Genomic DNA, 25953 nt, shown 5'->3' on the forward strand with positions numbered 1-25953 from the left:
GAGGGAGTCCATACTGAACGGGGGAAGAAAAGCTTGAGGGCATCTGAGCATTGAGGGGCGGGGTAAAGAATAGAAACTATCACTACAAGTGTATATGCACTAGCCCACTTCAGTATCTGAAATGTTTTATCCTGCCATATAGGAAACTTTTAAAAGGTTTAAACACCTGAATTTCAGCTTATTTAAAGGATCCTAGAGGCTTCAAACAAAAAAGCTTAGGTTTTCTCTTTAGGCAACTGCATTACCCATTTGTTGGTTATCTTGCTTAATATTTGTGTTGGGAGTCTCCAGGGTCATGAGTAACGTTGACTGCCCTGTCCTCTAGCTGAGCAGTGTCTTATGTTTGATGTAGATCTTTTTTTTTTTTTTTTTTTTTTTTTCTCTTCTCATCTGTCTTTGCCAGATGGTCCTTTGGGATTCTCCTTTTACAGTTACATTGCGTCCCCAAGTGGGGAAGGGAACCAATCATCAGCTGCCTTTAATATTGAAAACTACTGTAATGTGAAAACTACTGCATGTAATTGATTTTGAGTAAGGTTTGTGAGAGCTGACCGAAACTGTGTCATGGGTACCAAAAATGTCTCATTTTTGTTTTCTTCTAGGAACTTTATATTGCCGTGGGAATATCTGGAGCAATCCAACACTTGGCTGGGATGAAAGACAGCAAGGTATATAAAGATGGATGTGCTAGAAGAGATTTTTGAGGAAGGAGAGGAGTTGACTTCCTTGCTTTTACAGCAGTACTTTAGCCAGCCTTCCAATTTTTTTTAACGTTAAAATTGTCAGTTTGTCTGCTTCTTTAAAACATGCTAGCCCTCTAAGCCTTGCTAAGAGAAGGTATTGTGGCAAAACATCTAACACAGTAGAAAAACCGTTGCTCTACAACCCAAAGTGGCAAGTGGAAGCAGCTAATTGACTTTGTTTATTTAAAAAAAACCAAACCCACATATGCCTGAATTCTATACAATAGTTCCATTTGCGTTTATTTCAGAGTATGACATATTAATTCATGCATAACAATGTGCAATTTGAATTATGAACTTACTATTCCATAAAGTAAAAGATGTCTCTGACATTCCTGCATTTAGCCATTCAAATGGAAACCTATTCTAAAACGGCAGTAAAATTTAAAAGGTTTAACTCATTAGTTGCCAAAGCAAATAATCCAAAATTGGAACTGCGTTTGGTCCACGGTGCGGTGTTTGCAAAGAGGAACAGAGTTACCTGCTGAATCATACTATCAAATGACAAACATCAAGAACTGTAGGTTGTCCTGCCTCCCCGCAAGTAATTTTAGAAAAAGGATATATATTTCTTTTCTATTTCCAAGGAATGAACGTATTATGATTTCTGGCAGAAACCAAACCCAGAACTTTGAATAGCTTACAAAATTGAGGAACAGGTTTGCAAAACTTTACAGGCAGATCCTTGTGTTTAACCAGTGACAGACTAGTGAGTGTATGTGACTGGTCACTGTCCTCACAAGCCAGCCTGTGTGCTAGGATGATCTGTGCTTTCTTACAATTTAGTTCTTTTGCAAATTTTATTTAAATTTTTTTTTTTTTTTTTTTTTAGAAAAACATGTAAGCTGGGTTTGGGATACAGCACCGTTTTGGGGCCTCAGCCTTCTAAAATCAGGGACTCAAGTGGTGTTAGCATTAGTTTACACAGTGGAGAAAAACCAACCAAAATTAGAAATTAAGGGTGAGTGATGGGCAGGGATATGAAGGTCACTGCTGAGAAGAGCGAGCAATAGTATCTGTAGCAGTGTATTCTCACTGGGCTTAGTGGAGCGGTGTTGCCGCAGTCTCTTCTAGTCACAGTGCAGCCCCAGGGGAGACAGCAGGGACAGCCAGGCGCGGGAGAGCCTGCGAGAGCAGCGCTGGTGTGGTGCTTCCCCGGCTCCCTCTGGGCTCTGCTAGTAGCTGATGGTCCACAGTGTCTTTGTTTCGAGACATTTAGTCTCCAACTGTGCTTTTGGGTGAGGGAGAAGATGGGTGGGTGGAATTAGTATCAGCCATTGAGAACTGTGTATTTAAAGCTGCTTAAAACTTGATCTGACCGTGTTTGTATTTATCTCCTGCCTTATCTGAGTTAAGACTACCAGCAATACTGGGAGGCTATTACTTTAAGTACCAGAATTGCCTTTGATAAAAAAATATTGAGCAGCAATATTGTCCTGTACTGTAACAGCAAACTCTCTGGTTTTTGGCTTTTCCAATGCCATGTTTGATATTTTGAGATGTTCTTTTATAGACAATAAGGACATACAAAGTTTGCCGATATGAGCTGCATACTTAACAGCTATATTTCTCCTTTATATCTTAGTTTTTTTATAGTGTAAACAAATGTATTGTAAAATTCAGTTTTATTTATTTGTGTTTGAAGTGTGTTCTGCTTTACTTTTAGCCAAAGCATATGGGTGTTGTAGTTACTGAAAAGATCCAACTTTTGCAAACGTGAAGAATTATGCAGCCATGGGAACTCTCTGGGGTGTCCCCTGTCTTCCCTCAGCACTGTGAATTACCTGGCATTGTGAACTTGTATACTTCAGGATACGTTTTCCAAAGGAGTCAGATGCTTTCTACAAAGCGAAATGTATAATTTATTTGTCCTTTTACAGCAAGGTAGAAAATGCAGCTTTTGAGGCGACCTGGAGAATTGTTGCTTTCATTCCTTATTTTTAATTGCCTCATGAGGTGGTTACAGGATCTTTTCTTCCTAAGAGATTTAACCTGCAATGTTCTGTTGCAAAGAAGGTGATGCTTTTGCTTCTTGCCACGGGAAGTCTGATTTAGTGATGAGGTAGAGGACTAGATCTTACTAAGAAGTTACTTCAGCTAATGGAGACAGAGGAAGGATGAGACTGCCAAACTAAAGCTTAAGACAGTTTTGCAAGCAACTGGTGTTCATTATTTCTGGCATAAGGACAGAGCCAGCAGCCTCCAAGGTGTCCCTAACTGCTGGCCTCAGCTGGCGCTCAGCGTTAGCCCGTGGCCTCATGCCCCTGTGAATGGTTCTGCAAAGCGTGGTAAGGCCTCAGAGTACAGTTAAAGTCTTTATTGAGCTAACAGCCTCGGATATCACAAGCCTGGGTTTTGCACTGTCGAACTGTCAGTGGAGGCTTGCATTTGCAAATGGGGTAACAAATAAAAACAGTCAAACTTGGGGAAAAATGTTTCAGGGAAAGCATTACAGGAATACTTGCAGGTCTTTGCTTAGGAGCTGGCAAGAGGGCAGCAGCAGCGCTCTGCTGTAGGGACTTCCTTCTCACATACATGATGTGGTCATTCTGTATAGTGAGTCACAGGATGCAAATGACCTGTGAAGAAAAAAATATTTCTGTGGGCCTAAAAATGCAGGATTTGAAAACTTTTGAGTTACTGCCACTAGGTGTGTATACTAGTGAGCCATTAATTTTGTTGGACAAGTACTCCCTCAGTGGAGGGAGTGAAAGAGATGTGAGCTGTGGCTCCCTGGGAAGGGCAGGTATGTGCATCACATAGCTGTTGGGTTAGAGCTGGCCTGAGGAGTCCTGTTATCCCAAATCAGCACTCACAGTGGCAGCAGAGGGGGGCAGGCACTATCAGAGTGCTGCTGTTTGGACCCCTGCTTGGTGTAAGGCCTGTTTTAGGAGCTGTTGTCTTTTTTTTTTTCCATCCTTTATGGAGTGCTCCCTATCCTGTTGGAGATTTGATGTGGACACCCATGCTTATTTTGCTGGCTGCTAGGACAGACATTTACAGAATGATTTACCTGTAGGGCAGAGTTTAAACCAAGACAGACATTTTCTGGACTGTTGTGTTGGGATTTTGATCGTTTGTGTTTTTCTACTGTGTGACAAACTAAATGATATGTCCCATAGTAAGTAGGTACAGAGGCCTTTAGGTATGGCTTTATTGTATTTATTTTGAATGCTGCTCTGCATTATTTCTGTAACAGTATGGCTTAGATCTTGCAGATAATCCTTTGTAGCAATTTTTTTTCTAGGCTCTTTTCAACAGGGGAGGATAGCCCCGATGTATGCAGTGAGCAGGGAAGGCAGTTTTGGGGTGGTGTTGCCTTTGTTTTTGTTTGGTTGGTTTTTGAGGTGGAAAGAAAAAAATGTTTGTTAAATCCTGCAATCCATATCTTGTGCTTCCAGGGGCTTGGGGAGAATTTAGCCCATGGTTCTTGGGTGAGGCCTGTCACTGTAATCCAGCCCTAGACGTTAATCAATATCTATATTCACATGGTGCTTTACTGTTGCTTGCAGACCATTGTTGCTATTAACAAGGATCCAGAAGCTCCAATTTTCCAAGTGGCAGACTACGGCCTGGTGGCTGACTTATTTCAGGTGAGGCTAAACTTGGAGATGTGCTGGGTAGCTGTTTCAGAGATCTAATGAGCGCTTAGATGATGTAATCTAGGAAGTGTTAAAGACATCTGTGTGAGGGTGTTCGCTTTGGGTTGTTTTGTTAAAGAATTTGCTTTATGATTTCATTATTTTCATGCTCAAAATTCAGTCCCTGCAAGTAGAAGCTGTCAGGTGTGTTTGTTGGGGGGAGGGGGTGTCACAGGCAGCTTGACTCTGTTTCCTGAACCATTCTGAGAAATAACTGCACGTAGGTGCTTACAGGTATTTTTAAGAAGTTTCATAAAGTATGAAAGTTCAGAGGTGGCAGGAGGCATTCTGATTTTTGCCTGGGCTTGCTGCCTTCCAGACGCCCCTGAGGGACTCACTGGCAGTTCTCTCCGGGAGGACGGTGCTGTGAGCCAGCCCCTGTCCTGGCGCCTGCAGCTCGTGTGTGCGAGTGCCTGTGCGCCGGCCGCACGTGTGACGGGCAGGAGCCTGTCGTGGCTCTGCAGAGAGGCGTGGGCAGAAACTCTGCCAGCACTTAATGCCATTCCTGAACTAATGCCCGCTGGCTCAGCGGTGAGCACGGGCCTTTCCGTAAGCCAGAGACAAAGTCACATTCTGAAGAAACACCATGTAGACAATTTCCTTAATAAATTTTGTACGAATGCATTATTTCCACCTAATGGAAATGTAACGCTCTTAAATAATTAAGAGGCTTTATTCAGCAGGAGAGAAGTGGGGAGTGCTGTGAGCTGGGGTGACCCACAGCCCCTGGAGTGGTGTGCTTGGGCATGAGGGGTGGGAGGGCAGGGAGTGCAATTGGGGGGTGGGGTGCTGCACAGTGAGAGTTTGGGGGGGTCAGAGGGAGAGCATGTGCTACCCCAGCACTGGTGTTCGCAGGCGGTGCCAGAGATGACGGAGCTGCTGAAGAAGAAGTGAGCGATGGTGATGGACCCTGCACTGCAGTTGGAATGAGGGCAAATAAAGGACTGTACTGGAAAAAGGTGGGGGTCACTGTGGTGTTGGGTTTTTTTGGTGGGCAATGGGATGACACATAATGTGGGGGGGTGGGTGGAAGGATGGGAAGGGGACGAAAGAGGGATAGAAGGCAGAAAGCCACATATGTCTGTCAGTGTTTATTCCCATCCTCAGGCCCCTCCCAGCCGCTCAGCCCCTGGTAGGGTGAGGGTGGGGGGCCAGGCTGGGCCCAAGCTGTCCTGCAGCTCTGCCCTGCCCTGGGCACCATGAGGCTGTGCCAGCCCTGGTCTGTGATGCTCCCAGGCACCCTCGGGCTGACCCCAGGACAGGGCCACAGTCTGTCTGTCCCCCTGCGCGTGGTGAGTCCATGGTGGCCTAAGACTGCGGAAAGGTCCATTGTGCCCCAGAGGCCGTGGCAGCAGGCCCAGTGCTGGTGCCCCCCAGGCGCTGGCAGGCAGAGATGGTGCTGGCTCAGTCGGCCCCAGGCTGGCGGCCGTTGCAGGAGCTGGCACAGGGTGCCTCCAGCACTGCCACCGTGCCTGCGGCAGCCTTGTCACCCGGCCCAGTGAGCATGTCCCTGTTTCCCCAGGCTGTCCCTAGGCCTCGGGAACCCTGCCCAGCCGGGGCTCCGGGGGCCCCAGCGCCCCATACTTCTCGTCAATCACAGGGGCAGCCTGGGGGCAGTCGATGAGCGGCTTGAGCTGGAAGACATCGAGACTCTCCTGGTTCCTGCGGTTGTAGACGCTGAGCCGGTGGCCCAGGTCAGGGCTGGCCCCCACAGAGCCCGCGGGGCTGGGCAGCTTCAGGTTGACAGGATCCAGCCCCTTCTGCGCCAGGCAGGCCTCTTCCGACAGGGAGGAGAGCAGCTCCTGCACCGCTGCCTGGGCCGCTCGCTGCCGTGCGGGCACAGGGCTGGCCCCAGCCTCTGCTGCTGCCTCGCAGGCCGTGCTGCAGTCCGGTGAGGAGCCCAGCGTCCGGCTGCTCTCGCTGCAGGCCTGGGTGCCTGAGCTGGCGGTGGAACGCGAGGCGCTGCCCGACGTGGTGCTGGCAGAGGTCCCCGTGCTGCCCAGGCGCAGCGGCACCTCCCCGGTGAAGAGGTCGGAGGAGACGTTGGGGCGATGGACATCGATGGCGGCAGTGGTGACCACACAGATGGCGGCCTCGGGGCCACCGCTGTCTGCAGGGAAGAGAGCAGAGAGAGGCTGCTGAAAGCCCGGCTGGGGGGGCCCTGACCCTGACACCCCCTGTACAGCTGCTGAGGGACCCACCTCACGCATGTGTAAAATAGCTGTGTACGCCAGCCCCCCTTTATTTATCTCACCTTTTGTATATACATCTTTATGGAGAGATACAGCTCTCATTACATATTCTCTAACTTTACACACCCCCCCCTTTTATAAATATGTATACTGTCTGTTTATGGAAAGAGAGAAAGAATGTACATAAAGTGATAGATAAATCTAGCTCTACACAAACACATTCCCTGCACACCCCCACACCCTTTATTTATATAGCTTTTAAAATACATATATATATCTCTCCCCATGTCTAGATACACACATCTTTTATATATCCATGTATATAATGAGGGTGTATAGAGAGGGCTATTAATATAAATAGTATTGCACACATCTATATATTACATATATGTACACACATGGAGCTCCACATATAATACATTAATACTGATATACAGACACAAAGACATTTGAGATAGACACACTATAGTACACAGTCCCCATCTTTAAATACATATAATTACTGATCATCAAAGGGCATACACTCACACATCCCTGTTCTATATAAATATGTGTGTGTATGTATCAGGAATGGACACAGAGGGAGGAATATACATACACTTACACATGTACACCCCCTCTTTAGTTATAGAGCATAGCTTTTATTTATAACAACATATATAGGGGGATACACAACTATAAATAATACCATATACCTCTATGTATGTATGTGTGTGTCTATACACAGTCTCCCACACCCCCCCATTTTAGATACACATGATCTTTATACATAGATTTATCTATATATACAGGTCCCATATCTAATACATTATACCTATATATGTACTACACACACACACAGTCCCCCCCTTTAAATAACTATCTTTACACATTCTCTCACACACACCTATGCTTACCTTTATATATAAATAGTTATGTATTGCTCACTCTCTGTGTATATACATGGAGAATGTATATAATAGGGTATACATAGATAATACATCAAACCTATATATGAACACACCCCTTTATTTATACCGCTTTGAGATTATACACACACACGTATAGATACACACCTTTTATAGCTCTCCTAGTATATGAAGGGAATTATATAAAGGGATATATATAGCTACATATAATACCTATATATGTACACATGCACATACATACTATATAAAATCCATAGGTGTATATACACAGTCCCTCTCTCTCACACACACCCCCCCCCCCCCCTATTTTACAGACACCTGATCTTTATATATAGCTTTAGCTATATAGATATGGGAAATGCATGTGTGTATATATGAGCCCATTGTAATCATACATTTACCTACACATATACAGAAAATTTTTATATAGCTGTAGATACACACATCTTTATATACATTGCCATGTGTATAACGGGAATGAATATAGAGGGCTATACATCCATAAATAATACTCTGTGTGCACATATTCTATACAATATACGTGTGTATGTCTACAGAGTCTCACATGTTTTATATACACATTCATATATAGATAAATCTAAATAGATATGGGGGAGGTTAGGACCATGTATAACACAGTATACATATGCACACACAGACATTTGATACATATACTATAGCATACATAGTCCCCCTTTAAATACATATAATGATCTGTCTTTAAATAGACTACACACACTCTCACACACATATACTTACCTTTAAATAAATGTATTTCTCACTGTGTATATACACAGGCAATGTATATATAGGGATATACCTATATAATACCTTATACCTGTATTTGAGCACACATACACATCCATATTATATGTAATACCTATTACACATATAAAATTGTATGTATACACACACACAGATACACCTTTTTATGTATCTCCATGTATATTATGGTGATGTATACAGAGCGATGTACAGCTATAAATAATACCATATACCTGTACCTATATATGTACACATGCACATACATATTATATAAAATACATAGGTATATATACACAGTCCCCCCATTTTATGTATACCTGATCTTTGTATATAGATTTAGCCATATAGATATGGGGAATGTATATCTGCCCCATATATATTACATAATGTATATATAATGCTTACATTTATATACATGTATATCTCTGTGTGTATACATGGTGAATGTATATATAGGGATATAAACTATCTGTGAACACATACACATATAAAATTGTCTGTATATACATACACAGACACATGGTCACTCACACCTTCCCCTCCTTTACATTTATCTTCTTAAACATGCATACACCTATGTATAGAATCATACATCTGTATATATAGCCATGTATATAATGAGGATGTATATACAGAGATAGATATACGTAAATAAAAATAACACTGTATACGTGTATGCACACACATTTTTTATAGATACATATAACTTAACGTGTGTATAGATACACAGTCTTTCTCACACATATATACAGAATTTAATACATATCTTTAAAAATTTATCCATGTTTATAGAGAGAATGTCTGTGTGTGTAGGGAAGTTTCCCCATTTATAATACATTATACCTATATGTGTACACACATTTAGTATATATAATACATGTATATGTATATATACACTCATGTATTTTCCAAAATATCATATATAAACTATATATGTACATACACAGGCTCTCACATACCCACCCACATATATATATATTTACACATATAAAAAATATAAATACCTGTCTTGGTATCTGTCTGCATACACACACACATAAATAGCTTTTATGTGCTGTAGTATAGTCACACACCTTTTAATATAAATTTATATGTAGCAACATATCTATGTATATGCAATTATACACGCATCCCTTTATGTGTCTTTATACCTATGCACACATACAGACATATCATTACATATAAACATATATCTCCCCATGTATATGTGGATATAGATATAATACATTATATCTACATATGCACATATACATATCTTTATATATATCCCTGTATATATACGGGGATATACACAAGACACTATACCTGTATCTACACACATACTGACATTCATATTTTAAATAATACAGAATACATACAAAATATATATGTACCGACATTGTCACACACATCTCATATGCATGACAAAAATCAGAAGATACCTGTAATAAGCATATCTATCTCCCCACGTATATCAATGTTGGGATGTATCTACAAGCATATACGTATATAATACAATATACACATATATTTTTACAACCATAGACACATTTATCCTTATGTTACATATACATCCATATATATGTGTGCATCTCCATGTGTGTATGTACATATGGGGATATAGATACATAGACACACCCCTACCCCTTTACATATATCTCTATATATTTTTATAGATTTTAATATATGTATTTAGATAACATATCTGTGTATATACATGGACACTGCCTCTCACACACATCTTTGTATGTATATAAAAGTCATATACATATATAGGTATATGCACATTCACACATACCTTTATATGTATATAAATCTTTTCATATATATGGGGATGTATGTATGTTTGGAGATACATATATGTACGTACATATACATACATTACACACATATATGTACAAACAAATTTTTACTTATGTCTGTATATGTATGTTTATCTGCATTTGTATATACATGGGATATACATATAGAATACATTACAGTTTTATATGCATATATACACACAATTTTATGTACACAATATGTATGTATATACACAGACACATCCCTATATAGATATACACACTTTTTTTTAATATAGCCATGAGATTGCATATACATAAGGGGGGGGTGTGTGCATACACCACCCCCTGCCCAGCCTGGCTTGCCCTGGCCTTTGCCTGTTCAGCCTCCTCCCGGCAAGGGCAGCCCTGGGCCAGGCAGCCCGGGCCACCGCCCCAGCCCTGCCCGTGCACCAGGAGCCCTCGGTGCCAGGGGCCATCGGTCTGGAGCTGAGCCCGGGTGACAGCCTGTGCCTGCGGTTGAGGCCTTACACTGAACCTCTCCGAAAGGTCCCCAGCAGGCGCTGGGCTGAGCTCACCCCCCGCTCCTGCTCCCTGCAGTGACTTCACCCAGGCTGTTCATTCCCAGCTCCACCTGAACCGCGCTGCGGGCTGGGGCAGCCCAGCACGGGGAACTCACCTCTCCCACAGCTCCAGCTATCACGAGCGCCTTCGGCAGGAGCAACCTTGGGGCCCTTCGACCTTTAGAGAATTAACTACTTTGGTACAGACTTCCACGGAGCAAACCAAGAGGTGCCATGGCGGGTCTCATTTCGACACCACTATTCAGTCTCACCTGGTTTACAGCACACAGTGCAATGCAAAAATACAGTTCACATTTACATTTTCAAGCAGAACTTACCACTGCTAGGCTCATTGTAGTAACGACTGATGTAATTATTCATGTCATCCTCTGAAAGAAAAAAAAGGCAGCCATTAGAAGACCATTCATTTGATTGAAATTCCACCCTGTGACCGCCCAGGGCACCACTTTCTGTGTATTTTTAGGCCAGAAGACCAGGTGTGATTTGGTGACACACTACACCCCCCATCCACCCTGTGGCTGCAGCCAAAACAGGGGTTACCATTCCTTGCGGTTCTTTAGGGCACCAGCCTGGGAATGAGGCACTCTGCATTCCGAAGAAAACAAGCTCCACGGTCAAGACAAGTGTAACGCTGGCCTTTCTCTGGGCAGCAGGGCCCTCCCCTCCTGCATATAGCACAAAGGTAAAGCTCGTGTTCGTCCTGACAGGCTGAGCCGAGGGCAGCAGCACAGACCTACTCATGCTGTACAGTTACACCACCGAGTGAGCTCCTTCCACAGGGTTACCCTCCACTGCCGTACCGCCTGTGACCCGAGCTGCCTTCTCGCTCACAGTAATGGTCACCGCCAAGCACCCTGCGCCCTACCAGGCTGCAGCCGTCCCCTGTTCTGCCAAGGAGTTCTCCAGGTAGGGGTACTGGGAGGGCAGGTTTCATTTCTCCTATAGGGACATTTCTATTCTCTTTCAATATTTTTTTTCATGTGGGCCCAATACTGCTTCTCATTTTCATTTGCAGTCCCCTCCTGAGACCTATGCTGTTGCCACGCTGAACAGCAACGACATAACCATTGCTCCTGAGCAGCTTCCCTGTGTTTCTGCACTCTCTCATTCCTTTTCATGTTTTTAACTTGTTCCTGTGGAAAGTAGTTGACTTAAAAAAAAGCAGAAACAATATCCTGTATGTTTCCAGAAGAACAGCTAGAACTTCCCCTGTTCTGTCTTGGATGACATGACCAATAAAAGCCACCCGAGTTTACCAAAACAAGTGGAAATGCCTCTCCAGCTCAGCACAAGTGCTGCTGTGGGAAACAAAAAAAGAGAGCCTGACAAGCCAGCTCTCTAGCAGTTGTAAATCCATGTAATTTTAATGTGTAAATCCCTACTTCTAGAATAATGCCTTCTTTGTTTCATTCAGAATGAATAGTGTTATTTTGTTGTATATTACATATACAAATGTAATATATAACATTACACTATCTGTTGGCTTAAAATACACTATAAAGATTTTTACAAGTCAGAGGTGTAGTACTACACTTGTAGTATGTACATGAGAGCTACATCTGAACTGCAATAATGGTAAAATAAAAATGAAGACCATAAAAGGGAAAGCAGCAGCTATACTGCATGTACAGATTTTAGATGCTGCAGATGACAGTGGGATTTCCTGTGATCTTACAGAAAAGCAGAGCGTTTTACAGTCGCTGAAAAACAAAATAACGAATTTGTCCTGTTGCAGTTCTGAGCAGAACACAAATATTGCTGCTAAGAACACAGTATCTGCAGCCCAGGAAGAATTTCAAGCTTACAAGCAGCCTGACCTGCCCAATTTGCGGTGTAGCTGTGCTCTAAAAGCATTCTCTCTTTTAAGTGCTCTTTTTGATACCATGTCTCAGAAAACCATGCTCATCCCTTTGAGCCAGATTTCCTTCATCCCCCTGGGTCTCTGTGGCTACAGTCCTGCCTTTTCACAGCACACTGCGGTTTGCAGGTGAAAGAAACAGATGTTTTCTGGGGAACACTTTCTCCACACAACAAGACCCAAACCACCAAGCACTCTGTACCTGAAATAGCTGCACTCATAAGAAGGCAATCTAACCTGACACTGAAAGGCAACATGGTTGTTTTCCTGGTTTCATTGCATCTTAAAAGCTTTTTTGGCCCTTGTTGATCTTTAAATGCCTGCAGTCAGAGGTGTGCTTTGTGCTAATGTCTGAGTTTAAAAAAGAGGCCTCAGAGTAGCTCAAGGCAATGCTGCTGAATTAGGAATACATTGCAAGGCTTTTCCACTATCTGCTACTAAAATACATTTCATTTCAATCATGCATAATTTATCTTCTGAATGCCACCAAACCTGCCAGCCCATATAGATACTGGTTCTTGTTCAGGCATGGAACCTTCAGCTACAGTCAGAAAAAGCCTGCATATCTGTACTTTCGCTAATGCACTTCCAGCATATTTAGCTTAGAGTCTAATTCTAAGCAGAGAAATGAGGAAAACAGAACTATGGTTTGGCCTGGACGAGGGCATGTTCTGCACGTGGGTCGCCCCTCCTGATCACCTAGCAAAAGCACGCAGCCACAGTCAGTGCAATGCCCGGGGGACTGGGGTACTCGCATTAATGTCTGCCCCAAATGCCAAGATGCTTTGCACTGAAGACAGAAAACAACTTGGAAAAGTTATCATCTGCTTTTCCTGTCTTATGGCAAGGCTCAGATCAAGCCTTCTTTAGGACTGCATACATTTGCTGCCCTGGCCACCTGTCTGTCAACTCACAGAATGTGCCAGGGCACTGTTTTCAAACCGATCAGTTGCTTTCAAACCAGTTTAGCAAAGAGATCTAGACTACTCTTTCTATCAGCCAAGGCCCATGCCAAACACCTCAAAAGGAAACCCTGAAATGCACTCATATCCCTTTGAGCGGTGGGTGAGGAAAACCACTGGTTGTCCTGGCTGTGTGTGTGACCGTGTGTGCACACCAGATTGGGAGAGCTGCCTACTTTAATGTTATGCTGTGATGGCCTTATTAATGTCATTGTTTTACATTGCTTATCTATCTATAAATAAAATATATATGTATAAATATGTATGTAAAATATAAAACACACACATATATTTTTTACCTTGAATAGTTTCTTATGAATAAAACCAATAAAGAGTCATGGAATAACAACAGCAGAATAAATATTTCAACAACAGATGAAGTTTTGGAATCATTATATTAAAGCAAACTGTCAATTAACAAACTCATCTTAAGTCATATGGGAGTCTCAGCTACTTTGGGCATAAAAGGCTGTAAACAATTCCAGTTATCTCTCATTATATTCTACATTGCTGAAAGCAGGGAGTTCAAAAAAATGCCACAAATACACAACTGAAAGCAACTATTTGTGCATATAAAACATAAATAAAAAGTACAGTACTGCACATTACTGTAGAACCCTGCTTAAGTGCTTTATGGTGATTTAGAGTGAGATGAAGTCCCTACTGCTCAGTATGTGCAGTCAGATGGGATCAGGAGTACAACTACATTTGCAGCTGGTGGCCTGCAGGAAGTTTGTATGAGCAAGTAGGGGAGACCAGCTTTTACAAGAAGGGCAGATTGCTTATGTTATTTGAATTCTACATAAGTGTTTTCTGCTGTCAGTGTATTTTAGTTTCAGCTCCAGAAAGGGAGTTTTCTTAAGAAATACTTCATTCTTCACAGTTTCCCCATTTTTTTTTTAATTTTTCTTATTTCTGACAGCTTAGAATTTTCAGGATCCAGAAGACTTAATTTTCCTCCTTTCCTAGAAATAAACCCATCTCTTCAAATACATAGCAATGTTAGCTGCACTTCCCATTTCTAGGAGAGAAACTTTCAATTTAAAAGTCCTTAGCTATAATGATGCCCAAATGGTATTTACAGTAAATTAAGGAACTGGCAGTAAGTAGAAAGAAAAAGCATTTCCCTCTTATTTCCCCTGGAAATGGCAACCTCAGAAAAAGGTCTGTGGATGGTGATGGGGATCCTCTTGCTACGTACACCAGGAGGAATCATAGAATCATTTGGGTTGGAAAAGACCTTTAAGATCATAGAGTCCAACCATAAACTTAACACTGCCAAGTCCACCAATAAACCATGTCCCCACGTACCACATGTAATGAATAAAAGCCTTCACGCCCAGGAAATGTGGTGACAAATCTGGTGACAAAGATCCAATAATTGTGAGTTGAAAAGGTAGAATAGGAAGAGTGAGGCAGCTCTTCCTCATGTGAAAAGCCATCCTAACCTGTGGTGAACAAGGATGGTTCTACAATCCTCCCTGGAAAGCGAGAGCGACGGGAAGCACTAAGATACGCAGCAGCACTGTAGAGGAATTTGGCTGAGAGAAGGTTTTGCTGGGCAGGAGAAGGAACAAGCAGAAACAGGCTGTTCTTTACGGTCCACAAGCATTATTTGCTCAAGTTAGTGTGGGGTGTGAATGACTGCCAAAACAGCATGACAAAACAAGACACCTGGAACTGCTTCGCCTGCTAGTGGAAGATGGCAACCGTGTAAGTGTAAGAGGTGAGGCACCAGAGTAACGTGGGACCACGAACAGACAGCAGGGCTGACTCCAACGTGATCAGGCCTTTTCACTAGACAGAAGGGAATGTCTGGTTGGGAAGGCTGCTCAGACTCCTACCTATCTCATGTAAAACCAAAACAGCCTTCCCTGACACTCCAACCAACCACTTCTGCAAGGCTGTAAGCACAGTAAAGTCAGATCAAGAAGAAGTAAATCCCATCTCTTAATCTGCTACCCAAATCTGTTACTGAAAAAACATGGTCAGGATCTGACAGCTACTGGATTTTGTCAGATGAAGGTTTTCAAATTATCTGCCTGTTTTTTTCCTGCAAGACTTAGAACACACACTAAAATGGTTCAGGGAGTAATAAACTATTTAGAGTACAGTCCCATATAATCTCATCTGACCCAAGAGACAATGTTGTAATCTCTCTCTCCTGGCCCTATAAAAACCTAATAAATTTGGTGAAATACATAAATGACATTCCACCCAAGGCAGCTCTCTCTTTTTAGTTCTATAATCCCTGCCTTCTCTCTCTCAAAGCTGAATTTTCTCAGCTGGAAGGTTATTTTTTCTGCTGTGTAACCTCCCACTGAGAATGTGAATCATCAGAGTAGAGTAATATCTTACCCTGACTTTCTTCCAGAAAGCAATCTTTACTAGGAGGTTTCTAAAGAAGCAGATCTTTTATCTCCATCACTGCTATCTGACACTGGCGTCCTCTCCTTAAAGTACCACTACCACTTAGAAGCATTTGGGAAAGAAAAGTAGCATAAAATACACTTTGCAGTAGAACCCACTAAGATACGCTTTAGTATGACGGTGTAGTGCAGTAAGAAAGGAAGACAGAATGTACATAAAAAAAGACATCTATAGGTGTTTCTGAAAGCAGCAACCTTCCCCCCTGCAGATTGCCATGCAATCTCTGGCAATCCAGATCTGTCTGACCGTGGCCATCTCAACTTCACCATCACCAAACTCTCAGCCAGACCTAACCTCCTCAGCAGTCCAAGCACAGCTCACTGCTCACTTGTGAATTCAGTCATTAAGGCATATGCATGCTCCCTAGGCTGTGCTGTACTGTCTAGTTCACCCTTGTGGTCTCGTGCAAGATGACCTGAGCAGAGTTTTTTCCCCTTTGCTTTGCTGGCCCTAGAAGGTCTCTCTCCCTTTCCCTCTAGCAACGTGGAAAGTTTGCGCCAACAGGAAACATGAACAGCCAGCTGGCACTTTCCAGGAGACTTCCCCTGCTTTTCATATGAAGGCAGATTGCAACATGAGACCAAGCCGCAGCACTCACACGACTGTTCCATTCACACGGATATCCAGTCCCTGCAGAGGTTGGATGGATGCCTGAGCACGTGGATAATCCACCTAGAGAGGAACTGTCGAAATTAGCTTGCACAGATAAGAACAACAGATTCAGTCTGGTTTTTAAGTCAGAAATCAACCTGAGATGGAAGTCGTGCAGAAGGAAATCCTGGGATATGGAACAGGCTCCATTATCAGCAGATACTGCTGGGACAGAAAAATCGGGACAGAAAACCAAAACGCTTAACTGACAACAAATTGGGTGGCTTTGGCCCTCGCTTTAGCAGATCATGCTACAAGAGCAGTGTGTGCTGAGCTGAGCATGGCTCAGATGCAACACATCTGTGTGTCAGCATGCCTGGTGGCTTTGGGGATGGCCTTTGGCTTTGGAGGATGGCCTGGGGGACCTCTCAATGCTCCTTCCAATCTTGTTCTCTATGAATATGGATCAGCAGATCCACATCTGAGTTGGCTTGTTACAGTCAGTCTGAAGCAAACACAGAGGAACTTGGGTCTGTCTCTGCAAAATGACCACATTTGTTGAGTGTAGAAAAACAAAGGTCGACAAAGAATATGGCTACCAACAAAACAATAACTTCCTGGGTAAACATTAGGGAAAGAGAAGAATAATTGAAGCAAAAGGATTCAAGAACAAATTGTTACTGGCAACAAATAAATGTTGACTGAGAATTAGGAAAATAATTCCAATAATTTAAAAGAGTGAGATGCTGGAACAGTGTTATAATGGCAGCGGAGAGCAAAATACATCACTGCTGTCACATGGAGCACAATCTGTTTATGAAAGAGATTGTTGTGAAAGGGGCTGCATGCTTGGACAGTGGAAAACGTTCCAGTTCTGTGTTCCTTTACCTGTCAGCAATGTCTTCACACTTCTTCACATTAATGATGGGAGACAACTTCAACCTCACACGCGTGACTGTATGCTCACCACCTCTGGAAGTGAAAAGTTTCTACCCCACCCATTTGGTGAATATGAAATTTAAGAGCCTAACTTCACTAACTACATACACATTGATGTAAGTGTTGCTTAAGGTTTAATTCCTTTGATTCCTGCCTGGATGATCAATGCACAGAGAACCACAAAGCCTGGAAGAGGCATCTACAGAGAAGCCAAATCCTCACTCTTCCACAGAGATACATGGAGCTTAACCAGGAAGTGGAGTGCACTTAAGATATAACCATTTCGTGGAGTAGGCTTCAAAGTATAGATACATCTCAATGTTTGAAAATAACCTTAAACTACTTTTTATCTATTGTCCTACAGTAACGGGGCGTTCTTAGAGCACTAACAGATGATGATGAAAGAAACTGGCTTAGAGTTTAAAAGTGTTCCACCAGCTCAGACTACCTTGCAAGGAACAACTGACAAAATCCTTTCCGGTGCCCTGCTTTGCCTTCTCACAAAGCTAATGAATAATCTTAAGGGAAGCCCTCTGAAGCTCCAGAATTTTTCACATTCCCTTCCCAATATCCCACTTTTCTCACAAAACAGTGGGTACCTCTGGGGAGAGCAAGCTTTACTTTTCTCCAAGCACAATAAATTGCAGCAGTCCCTCAAAGCAAAAGACTTACTGTCAACCCCATAAAAATGGAAATTTGACTCAGAACAGCTAAAATAAGTTTTCTCCAATGTGAAGTAACAGAGCTAGGATCCGGTTGTTGCTCAAAGGAATAGAAAGGTGGCATATTAATCTTAAAACTATGGCAGTACTGTAGAATTTCAAAAACTGAAATGATATATGCAGGAAAATGAGGAATTTCCACTAGGGACACTAATTCATATATTATGGGAGAGATTAAAGAATAATAAATTTTGGAAGGAAGTATTAATGGCTATATAGGACACTGTGAACCTGGCATTCCCTGAAGCCTGGAACTTTGTATACCAAACACTAAAAATGATTTGTGCAGGAGCAGAAAACATTAGATGTTATTCTGACCATGAGCAGTTATATACTGTACAAAGTAAGAACTCAGTAAGGGAAAAAACTTCCTTTATAGAGACGAACAGATAGGATAATATTTGCCATTACGTCAAATGGTAACCATCTCCGAGAAGAAGAAAGGAGATGACAGCACTTAGGCTATTTCCCTTGCTCTTAGAAGAAAGGCTGACCACAATGGTCCCGAAAATCATTAGCGATGCTGCTGTGCATTCACATGCAACAGCTTTCACCCTAAGCTCTTTACAAACCGAGGCAGAGAAGGTAAGTAAAGCGCTCACAGTGCAGCAAATGTCACAGTTTTGCCCTGTGTTTACGGCTCCTGAGTCCTGCCCTTCTCTTGAGTCCATCATCTTTCCTGGTGTGGATAATGGTGCCCTTTGACATGCATGCTGAAACCCGTGTTTTAGCCTGCATGTTTGTCTGCTTTGGAGATCAATTTTTTGGCAAGACAAATAAAACCTCACTTCCAAGCAAGTGAAAGTTTAAAAATTTCCTGCTTCTTAGCCAAATTAATTAGAAAATACCATATAGCCATACATGGTCCACAGAGTTATTCCTACAGTGTTAGGAGGTCTCTTGGTGAACTGCTCTGGGGAGGATAGATGCATGTGAGGCAGCAACCAGCTCATTATTCAGAGAATTAGCACAGGACCAACCAGGCCACAAACAGTTTACAGCTGTACGGCCTCAAGAAGTGGTCCTTCAAGAAGAGGCATGAAATATTAGCTGGAGAGTTACAGGACACTTTCAGAGCCCACTGACCATCTGCCTAGAGCTCTTGCCTCTCCCAGTCTTGTACTACCAATTAAGGCACCACTTCAGATACAAAAAGAAAGAGATCTGCAGAAAGAAAAGCTAGGTGAAAACATGTACTGAAAGCTACCAGATCAGCCAGCACATAGAATACTCTCCTGGTGCAGGCCACAGTGTGTGTCTCTACACAAATTCCCTGAGATGCTGCATGTACCATGTGATGCTGGGCTTACCTGACTTACTTTACTGAAGGCTGTAGTAAATGGTTGCAGAAAATCCAGTGTAAATACAAGAGTACAAGCTTACAGCTTCCCCTGAGGAGCTTTAACTTATGCACTATCCCATAAAACTCCCAGGTAGGGAAATGAGTAAAAAGTCTCAGTGCTTTCTTATTCCATAACCCCTTCGTGGTAAAGTATTCTGCACTCAATGTTTCCATTGTTCAATATAGATGGGGGAAATACGATTAGCTTGAGATGGAATATCCCAATTTTTTGTGCAGTATGTTCTCTAGCCAACTCAAGCTTGCTGGTTTGGCAGAATTTGGGGCTCTCCAAAGACAGTGACTTTTTGACGGCTGACAAAGTTAAGTTTGGCACAAGCACATGCATTCCATGCCATACCCTACCCTCAGCTGTTATATGTAGCTATATAGCTAATGTTATATATAATGTTATATAGCTAATGTTCTGCCAGAGCATAAGAGAACAGCTCATCAGAGCCTGTTTTGCTTAACAGCTGAACTGCGGCGTTGAACTGTAGCTTTTATTTTAACAGTATTAGCAACCTGGTCCCTTATTTCTCTTCCAACTAGTCAGTGTAATAGGCAACTGCAGATATTTTTCAAAGGTCACAAATGCCATGTGGCACACAGAATGATTAACTGCAGTCATCACCCTGGAATCTTTAAGGAGGAAAAAACACAGCTTAGAGAAAATGGGTGCAAAGCAATTCCTAATGTGGTCTGACACAGAGTATAACTTGCAAAACATAACCCTTGACCCAAAAGTCAGGAGCTAAAACACTGGTGGCTTACAGTTCCAGGCAGAGCAAGTGGTGGGGAAAGCCCTGAAGATAGCACAGCCAGTGTAACCACAGCACGTGAGAAGCAGGAGGATACAGAAATGACCTACAGGAAACATCTCAATCGTCTGTGCTGTGCAGAGCCATGTCTCAGGAGTGTATTTATTTCACATGCCTGAGCAGGTGGGGAGATGGGAGATCCTACACCCCTTCCACACTGTGCAAATGGGCACAAAATGCAGCTGACATGCCACATTCAGGTTTTGCTGATACATGTATTGGTCACAACGGCCATGGGGTAGATGAAGAAAATGCTGGTGGCATGCCAAAGTGATAGTGGTGAAAGCTGCTGCAGCAACAGTCAGCGTATTAACGGGAGTGCAGGTTGGTGCTGGGAGAGCTGCAGAAGACAGACCAAGTTGAGGTGGGGAGGGAGAAGAACCAGGTAGGGCTGGCTCATGATCTTTCATCCCCAGGGGTAGCTGCCTTCTCAAGCTGTTAGTTGAGGTTCTGAAGTCCTGTAGTAATCTCTAAGCCAGCACTGCTAGTGCTTGGTAGCTTGCTTACTTCTTTCCTTTGCAAACTAATCCAGGAAATTACATGCAAAATCCTCTTCCTCAATTGACTGTTACCTGGATTGTGAAGTAAAGCACTGAACATTATTGCTGGGCTTGTGGTTTCCCATGCAATCTTAACTGGGCCCCTTGTTGGCAGTCCACTGTGATGGTAGACTACCACAGATGAGTGTCCATTGCTATAAGACCACAGGAAATTTTTTTCTGTCCAACTCCTGCCTCATTCAACATAAAGGATGATTGTTCAAATAGAGTAACCCGAATTTAGCTTCTGAAGACAAGCACTCAATGCATCTACAAAGGTTTTTTTATGTAATATGTGATACAATGCACAAAAAAATATCTCCTCCAGTATTTTTAGATGACTTCTGGGAATCAGAAATTAATTCTGTATACTCAATATGCATGTTTAAATAAAACAAAACTTACCTGATACGTAATGTGTTTTCTTACGTTTTCTTGTTAGCTGAGCATCTTTTTTCAGTGAAAAGCATGAAGCTCTCTAATCAGGTAACCTAACTGAACATAGAAATCAATCCTGAAGATTGTGTGTCTACTTTGATGCACGTGTGGCCAGCATTTTACAGGTAGACACAAATAATAAGTGATTGTGTTAACCTGGATGTTCAAAAGAATACCTTGGACAGAAGAATTTTTAGATGAATCTCCACAGCTCTAAAATTTCAGCAAGCCTCCTTATAATGTGCACAACACTCCAGTTCCAAATGTAACCCTCAAGGAACACATGCATAAATTATAATATATCCACTGGGGAAACCTCTGAAATACTATAAAAAAGGCAGAAATGCATTTTAGGGGGCAGTCTGCTCAACTGCTTTTAAACACAATTTCAAATCAGGAATAATTAATGGCTGAACTGTGGCTAGCGCTTCGATATTATAAAGAGGAAAAAACAAAAACAATTTCTACATGCTTTTATGACTGTGTAGAGAGTGGAGTGGATTATCATTTGAAAATGTCTGGTGAGCTTCTTCTATTAAACCTATGGATTAAAATACTTCTGTGCCTTGAATTCTAAGGAGTTTGACCAAAATAAAGATACCATGCAAACCTCTAATTCAGACATATTCACATACTGCTCATCTACTAAAATAATCAAGCTAAGATGTCCACAGAAGACTAATGTATCACTAAGGTAGAAAGTGCTGTCTCCTCTGGAGTATTACATTAAATGGTACTGAGATCAGGACACATTCTGCACTCCATTGTAAGGGTTGGGGGATCCCAGGAAAGAGAGCTGTATCTTTTCCAAAAATACTTCCAGTCTAGCACTTGTGTGATAACGATGGATCCAAGTAACTACAACTGTTGATATTCCCCTGAACCACAGACCTGCCTGACAGACAGCTCACAGATATGGACTGCTCTTGACCATAGTCACGTGGCACTTAGACATCCGAGCAGGAGCTGCCTACACAGCGCATCACTCCTCTTCTGGCACCAGAGCTGCCCCGCCCAAGCACAGCAGGGCTGTCCAGCGCTGGCAGCTTTAAGCAATCTGGTGAGAGCACAGCCTCTAGGCAAGGCAAACTTCACAGTTAATGCATGGGTCCTCTCTAAACCACAGAAATGAAAGTGGCCGAAGACCAAAACTGTTTTGAAATGTTCTCAATTTCCCTGCTTTTACCTCTAAGTGATTATCCTTTTGCCAATTCTGATTTGGCTGCTGCTTCTTTAGTGTTTGATGGATATAATCATGAGGACACTGGGAAGGCACATCATAGTCATTTTCTTCCTGAGTCATTTTATTGGCTCTGTTCAGAATCTGTTCGTAAATACAACAGCTCCTGCCACTTCAAAGCAGACTCTTTGCAAAAATGGGAAAATGCAGTCTCCAGGGAAAGTAACCAATGCACTGGTAGAGTGGAATTATTTAGTGGGTTCAGTAACTCCATGTAAGGGATCAGCTGTGCCAGCAGGTAGCAGCACACAGGCAGCACTCACCTCGTGGAGGTTGCAACTCAGTGATGTTCTCGGTGGCTTCATCATCGGAATCTTCAGTTGCTACCACCTTGTACCGGTTGCTGCTCTGTTTGTTCAGTACATGTGGGACCTGTAGCGCAGCCTCTCTCTCTGCAGCCAGGTCCAAATCCTGCTGAGCAAGGTGGGCCCTCAGCTGCCTGATTTCAAACTAGAGGAAAAAACACCACATACTGATGTCATATAAGCATGGCCAGAAGTCTATATCCTACAGCTGGGGACTTATTACTCATTTTATCACTAAACCACTACAGACTGGTGACAGCAAATACAGTGTGGTTGAGCTGGGATGACAGTCCAAGCTGCTGATGCTCTCCCAAAGCCCATGTGAACTGGACCATTGTTCACATAATCTAAAAATAATGACTGCCTTGTGCTGGTCTATTTTGTACATGTGTGCATCCTGAAGATATGATTTTGGACAATTTTTAACAGATCTAACAGCGACATCAAATGAAATCTTTATAGAAGACTGCTCTTAACAGGCATTTAGGGATTCATGACAAACATCTCTAACCTGCTAGACTTTGTAATGATGTAATGATGATTTCTGTGGAGGGAGGTTCTCTAAGCAGTACCCAGAATGATCCTCCCCTACTAACTGGGCAAGGGGGAGGGACACCACAGTCCTCTTCCAGCTTGAAATCTTCTGTACTCAACAGTGGGCAGAAAACCGTGCGGAAGGTTGTCACTTTTCTGGCCACTCCCCTCAAATATATGAGCCACAGCAGTTAAAAACTTTTTGCAGTCAGGTGGAGATTTGCCTCATAACTGGTGTTATAAAGCAGACACCTAACAAAGTGACAGAAACTACCAGGTACAATCCTATTGATGGACACAGCATATTTCTCTTATGTTTGACAGCCACAAGTCTTCCACAATGCAAGAAGGAAAATAATTCTTCTGGGGAGGCTGCAGAGACCCTCTAAACCCTTATATAAGCACTACAAAATCCCACTGTCCTCCCCCTCTGCCATCCAGCACAGCTACAGGGCTGCATGGCAGAGCTGCTTTTTTTTTAAACTCCTTTTAAGATCAGTGGTACAGCAGTGACCAAGTCATGTCTAATTATAGAGAGTCTGAGAGGGAAAAGCAAATGAGGCGAGTAATAGGCTAAGGCATTTAAAATTTAGCATTGCTGGGCCTCCCATAGTTCAAGGCCTGAAAAGCCATCCGAGAGCATGATGCTACGGCGGGCCACACTGCACCTGTCACTCCGCATTTACAACAGAGATGGAATTAGCACCTCGATGCTTGAAAACTGGTGTGTAACAGCATGTAGGCTACATTAATCTGGTTCTGGCTCTTGCCTCTCAGATGCTGACTCAAATCTACTTTGCTGTCAGATTTTGGAATCCATCAGCAGACCTAGTTTGTTCCACCGTGGTCCACATCGGACACGGCACAAATCCCAGGCACACCGGAGAGCACCAGCAGTTCCTCCAAGCTGTGTAAAACAACTGGAGGGGAAACAAGGCAGAGTTTCCGCAGATTTTAGAAAGAAAAAAAGAGGAAAGAAAAAGGGATTCCAGTTTGCCACATCTGGAGACTATCAGCTTTCCAGAGCATAAGGGAAGGAACTACAGTAACTGGAAGGCCCACTGCAAGACTCAAATCTAGAGAGCAAAAGGGCAGTTTAAGCTTTCCAGATCACATTCAAACCACCTAATACAGGGATCTAACAAAGCACACAGCTTTTTCTCGGCCTTGAAGTCAGCGGACAGAGGTCTGGCAGCTGCAGACAGCTGGCTGCACGAAATGCTCATTGGTCTTAACCAAAGATCCTCCGGCAGTGGCAGTCAGAGGAGTTGGGTAGTATCAGCAAATATCAAAATACAGCCCTGCTCCTTGATTCCTTCAATGAAACCTCCATGGCAGATCCCAGATGGTGGTTTTTGTGTTAACCTATCAGCTAGGAAGAAGTACAAACTGGTAGCGCTAACACTTCTCCCAGCCAGCCATAAGCTTCCTGAGGCTTCAGGTGCCCATGCCATACCAGAGGTGGCTGTATGAATGTGTCATTAAGCCATGAAAAGACTGTTTGGAGTCCAAATTTACAACACAGAGAATTTCAGGTTTATCCTTCACATTAAAAAAAAAAAAAAAGAAATCTCAAAATATCTTACATTCATCTTTAATGGGAAAAAGATACCCTTTCAAACACTCCCTTGGTTTAAAGGAAGAAATGCAGTCAAACATGATAGGCAAAAAATAAATCTGGTGATTTTTTAAAAAAAACGATTGCCTAACCATATCTACTTGCCTAGCTCAAACGAAAAGGCAATAAGAATTAGGCATCATTGCTGGTTTTCTACATTTCACATTTCATCCTTCAAAATCATTCCTTTGTGTCAGAAAAAGAAATACTGCCACTAAAATGATTAACTCTGGCCAAGAGGCAGGATATAATTTCTTTTTTCATGGAAGTGAAAAAATTTGGCAAGTATTTTATAACACAAATAGATAAAACTACCTAAATGACATCTCAACAATTGTATTTCTGCATCACGCCCAGTTTAACCAGCTTAAGCATTTACAAAGATTGGCTGAACCTTCTAACAATCAAAAGCTTGAAGGGAATTACTGCATTTCACAGATGTGAAAAAGGAGGTGATCTCTCCTGCTCCAGTGAACCTACAGCAAAAATGAGGGAAGAGACAGACTTTCTGATGACCGCTTACATGTTTCAATCAATAAAGTAAGCATTTCCAAATATCCACAGATTATTGCCATATCTTTAAAATTTCCATGCCCAGTCACCATCCAGTTTTTAATAGATGAGTTCATAAATTTTATTGTTTAATACGGCTCTGCCAACAAGCTATGAACTACCCAGCTAGACATGCTGGACCAAGTAGCAGTCTGCAACCATTACTGGGATCACCACGCTGGACAACTACACTTTGTCCAAACAATTCTTTATTTCCTATTTATATGGGGGAATTACTATCTTGGTTGAATCCCAACCACACAGACAGCAATCTGACAGAATCCACAGAGAAAATTACTACCACGGTTACAGAGGTGAACAGCTAGTACTGCTGGCAACGTCAAAACCAGGAGGGGCTTTGCTGCCATCTTATGTTTGAAAGACAGAAATACATATTGGGCCTCCCGCAGCAGACGAAGCACCTGCTTATGAAGATGGCACAAATGTCACGTTCTAGCAGAAACTGAAACCT

At 42.6% G+C, this 25953-nt stretch overlaps 2 protein-coding genes across 2 annotated transcripts in view; one reads left to right on the top strand and one right to left on the bottom strand.

Moving 5' to 3' along the window:
* The window catches only part of ETFA (electron transfer flavoprotein subunit alpha), a 31648-nt gene extending 26306 nt beyond the window's left edge, over window positions 1–5342 (top strand). Inside the window, exons 10-12 of the mRNA XM_074880620.1 lie at window positions 603–668; window positions 4256–4336; window positions 5240–5342. Of these exons, the coding sequence (XP_074736721.1) occupies window positions 603–668; window positions 4256–4336; window positions 5240–5278 (186 nt within the window). The 3' untranslated portion in view covers window positions 5279–5342. The remainder of the gene's footprint in view (window positions 1–602; window positions 669–4255; window positions 4337–5239) is intronic.
* TMEM266 (transmembrane protein 266) overlaps window positions 3663–25953 on the bottom strand; it is a 64991-nt gene continuing 42700 nt past the window's right edge. The window contains exons 10-12 of the mRNA XM_074880616.1: window positions 22736–22922; window positions 10911–10961; window positions 3663–6494 (exon numbers count right to left, since the gene is read on the bottom strand). Coding sequence (XP_074736717.1) covers window positions 5914–6494; window positions 10911–10961; window positions 22736–22922 — 819 coding nt within the window. The 3' untranslated portion in view covers window positions 3663–5913. The remainder of the gene's footprint in view (window positions 6495–10910; window positions 10962–22735; window positions 22923–25953) is intronic.

This window comes from Strix uralensis, chromosome 11 (assembly GCF_047716275.1).
Source record: "Strix uralensis isolate ZFMK-TIS-50842 chromosome 11, bStrUra1, whole genome shotgun sequence".
Classification (NCBI taxonomy): domain Eukaryota; kingdom Metazoa; phylum Chordata; class Aves; order Strigiformes; family Strigidae; genus Strix; species Strix uralensis.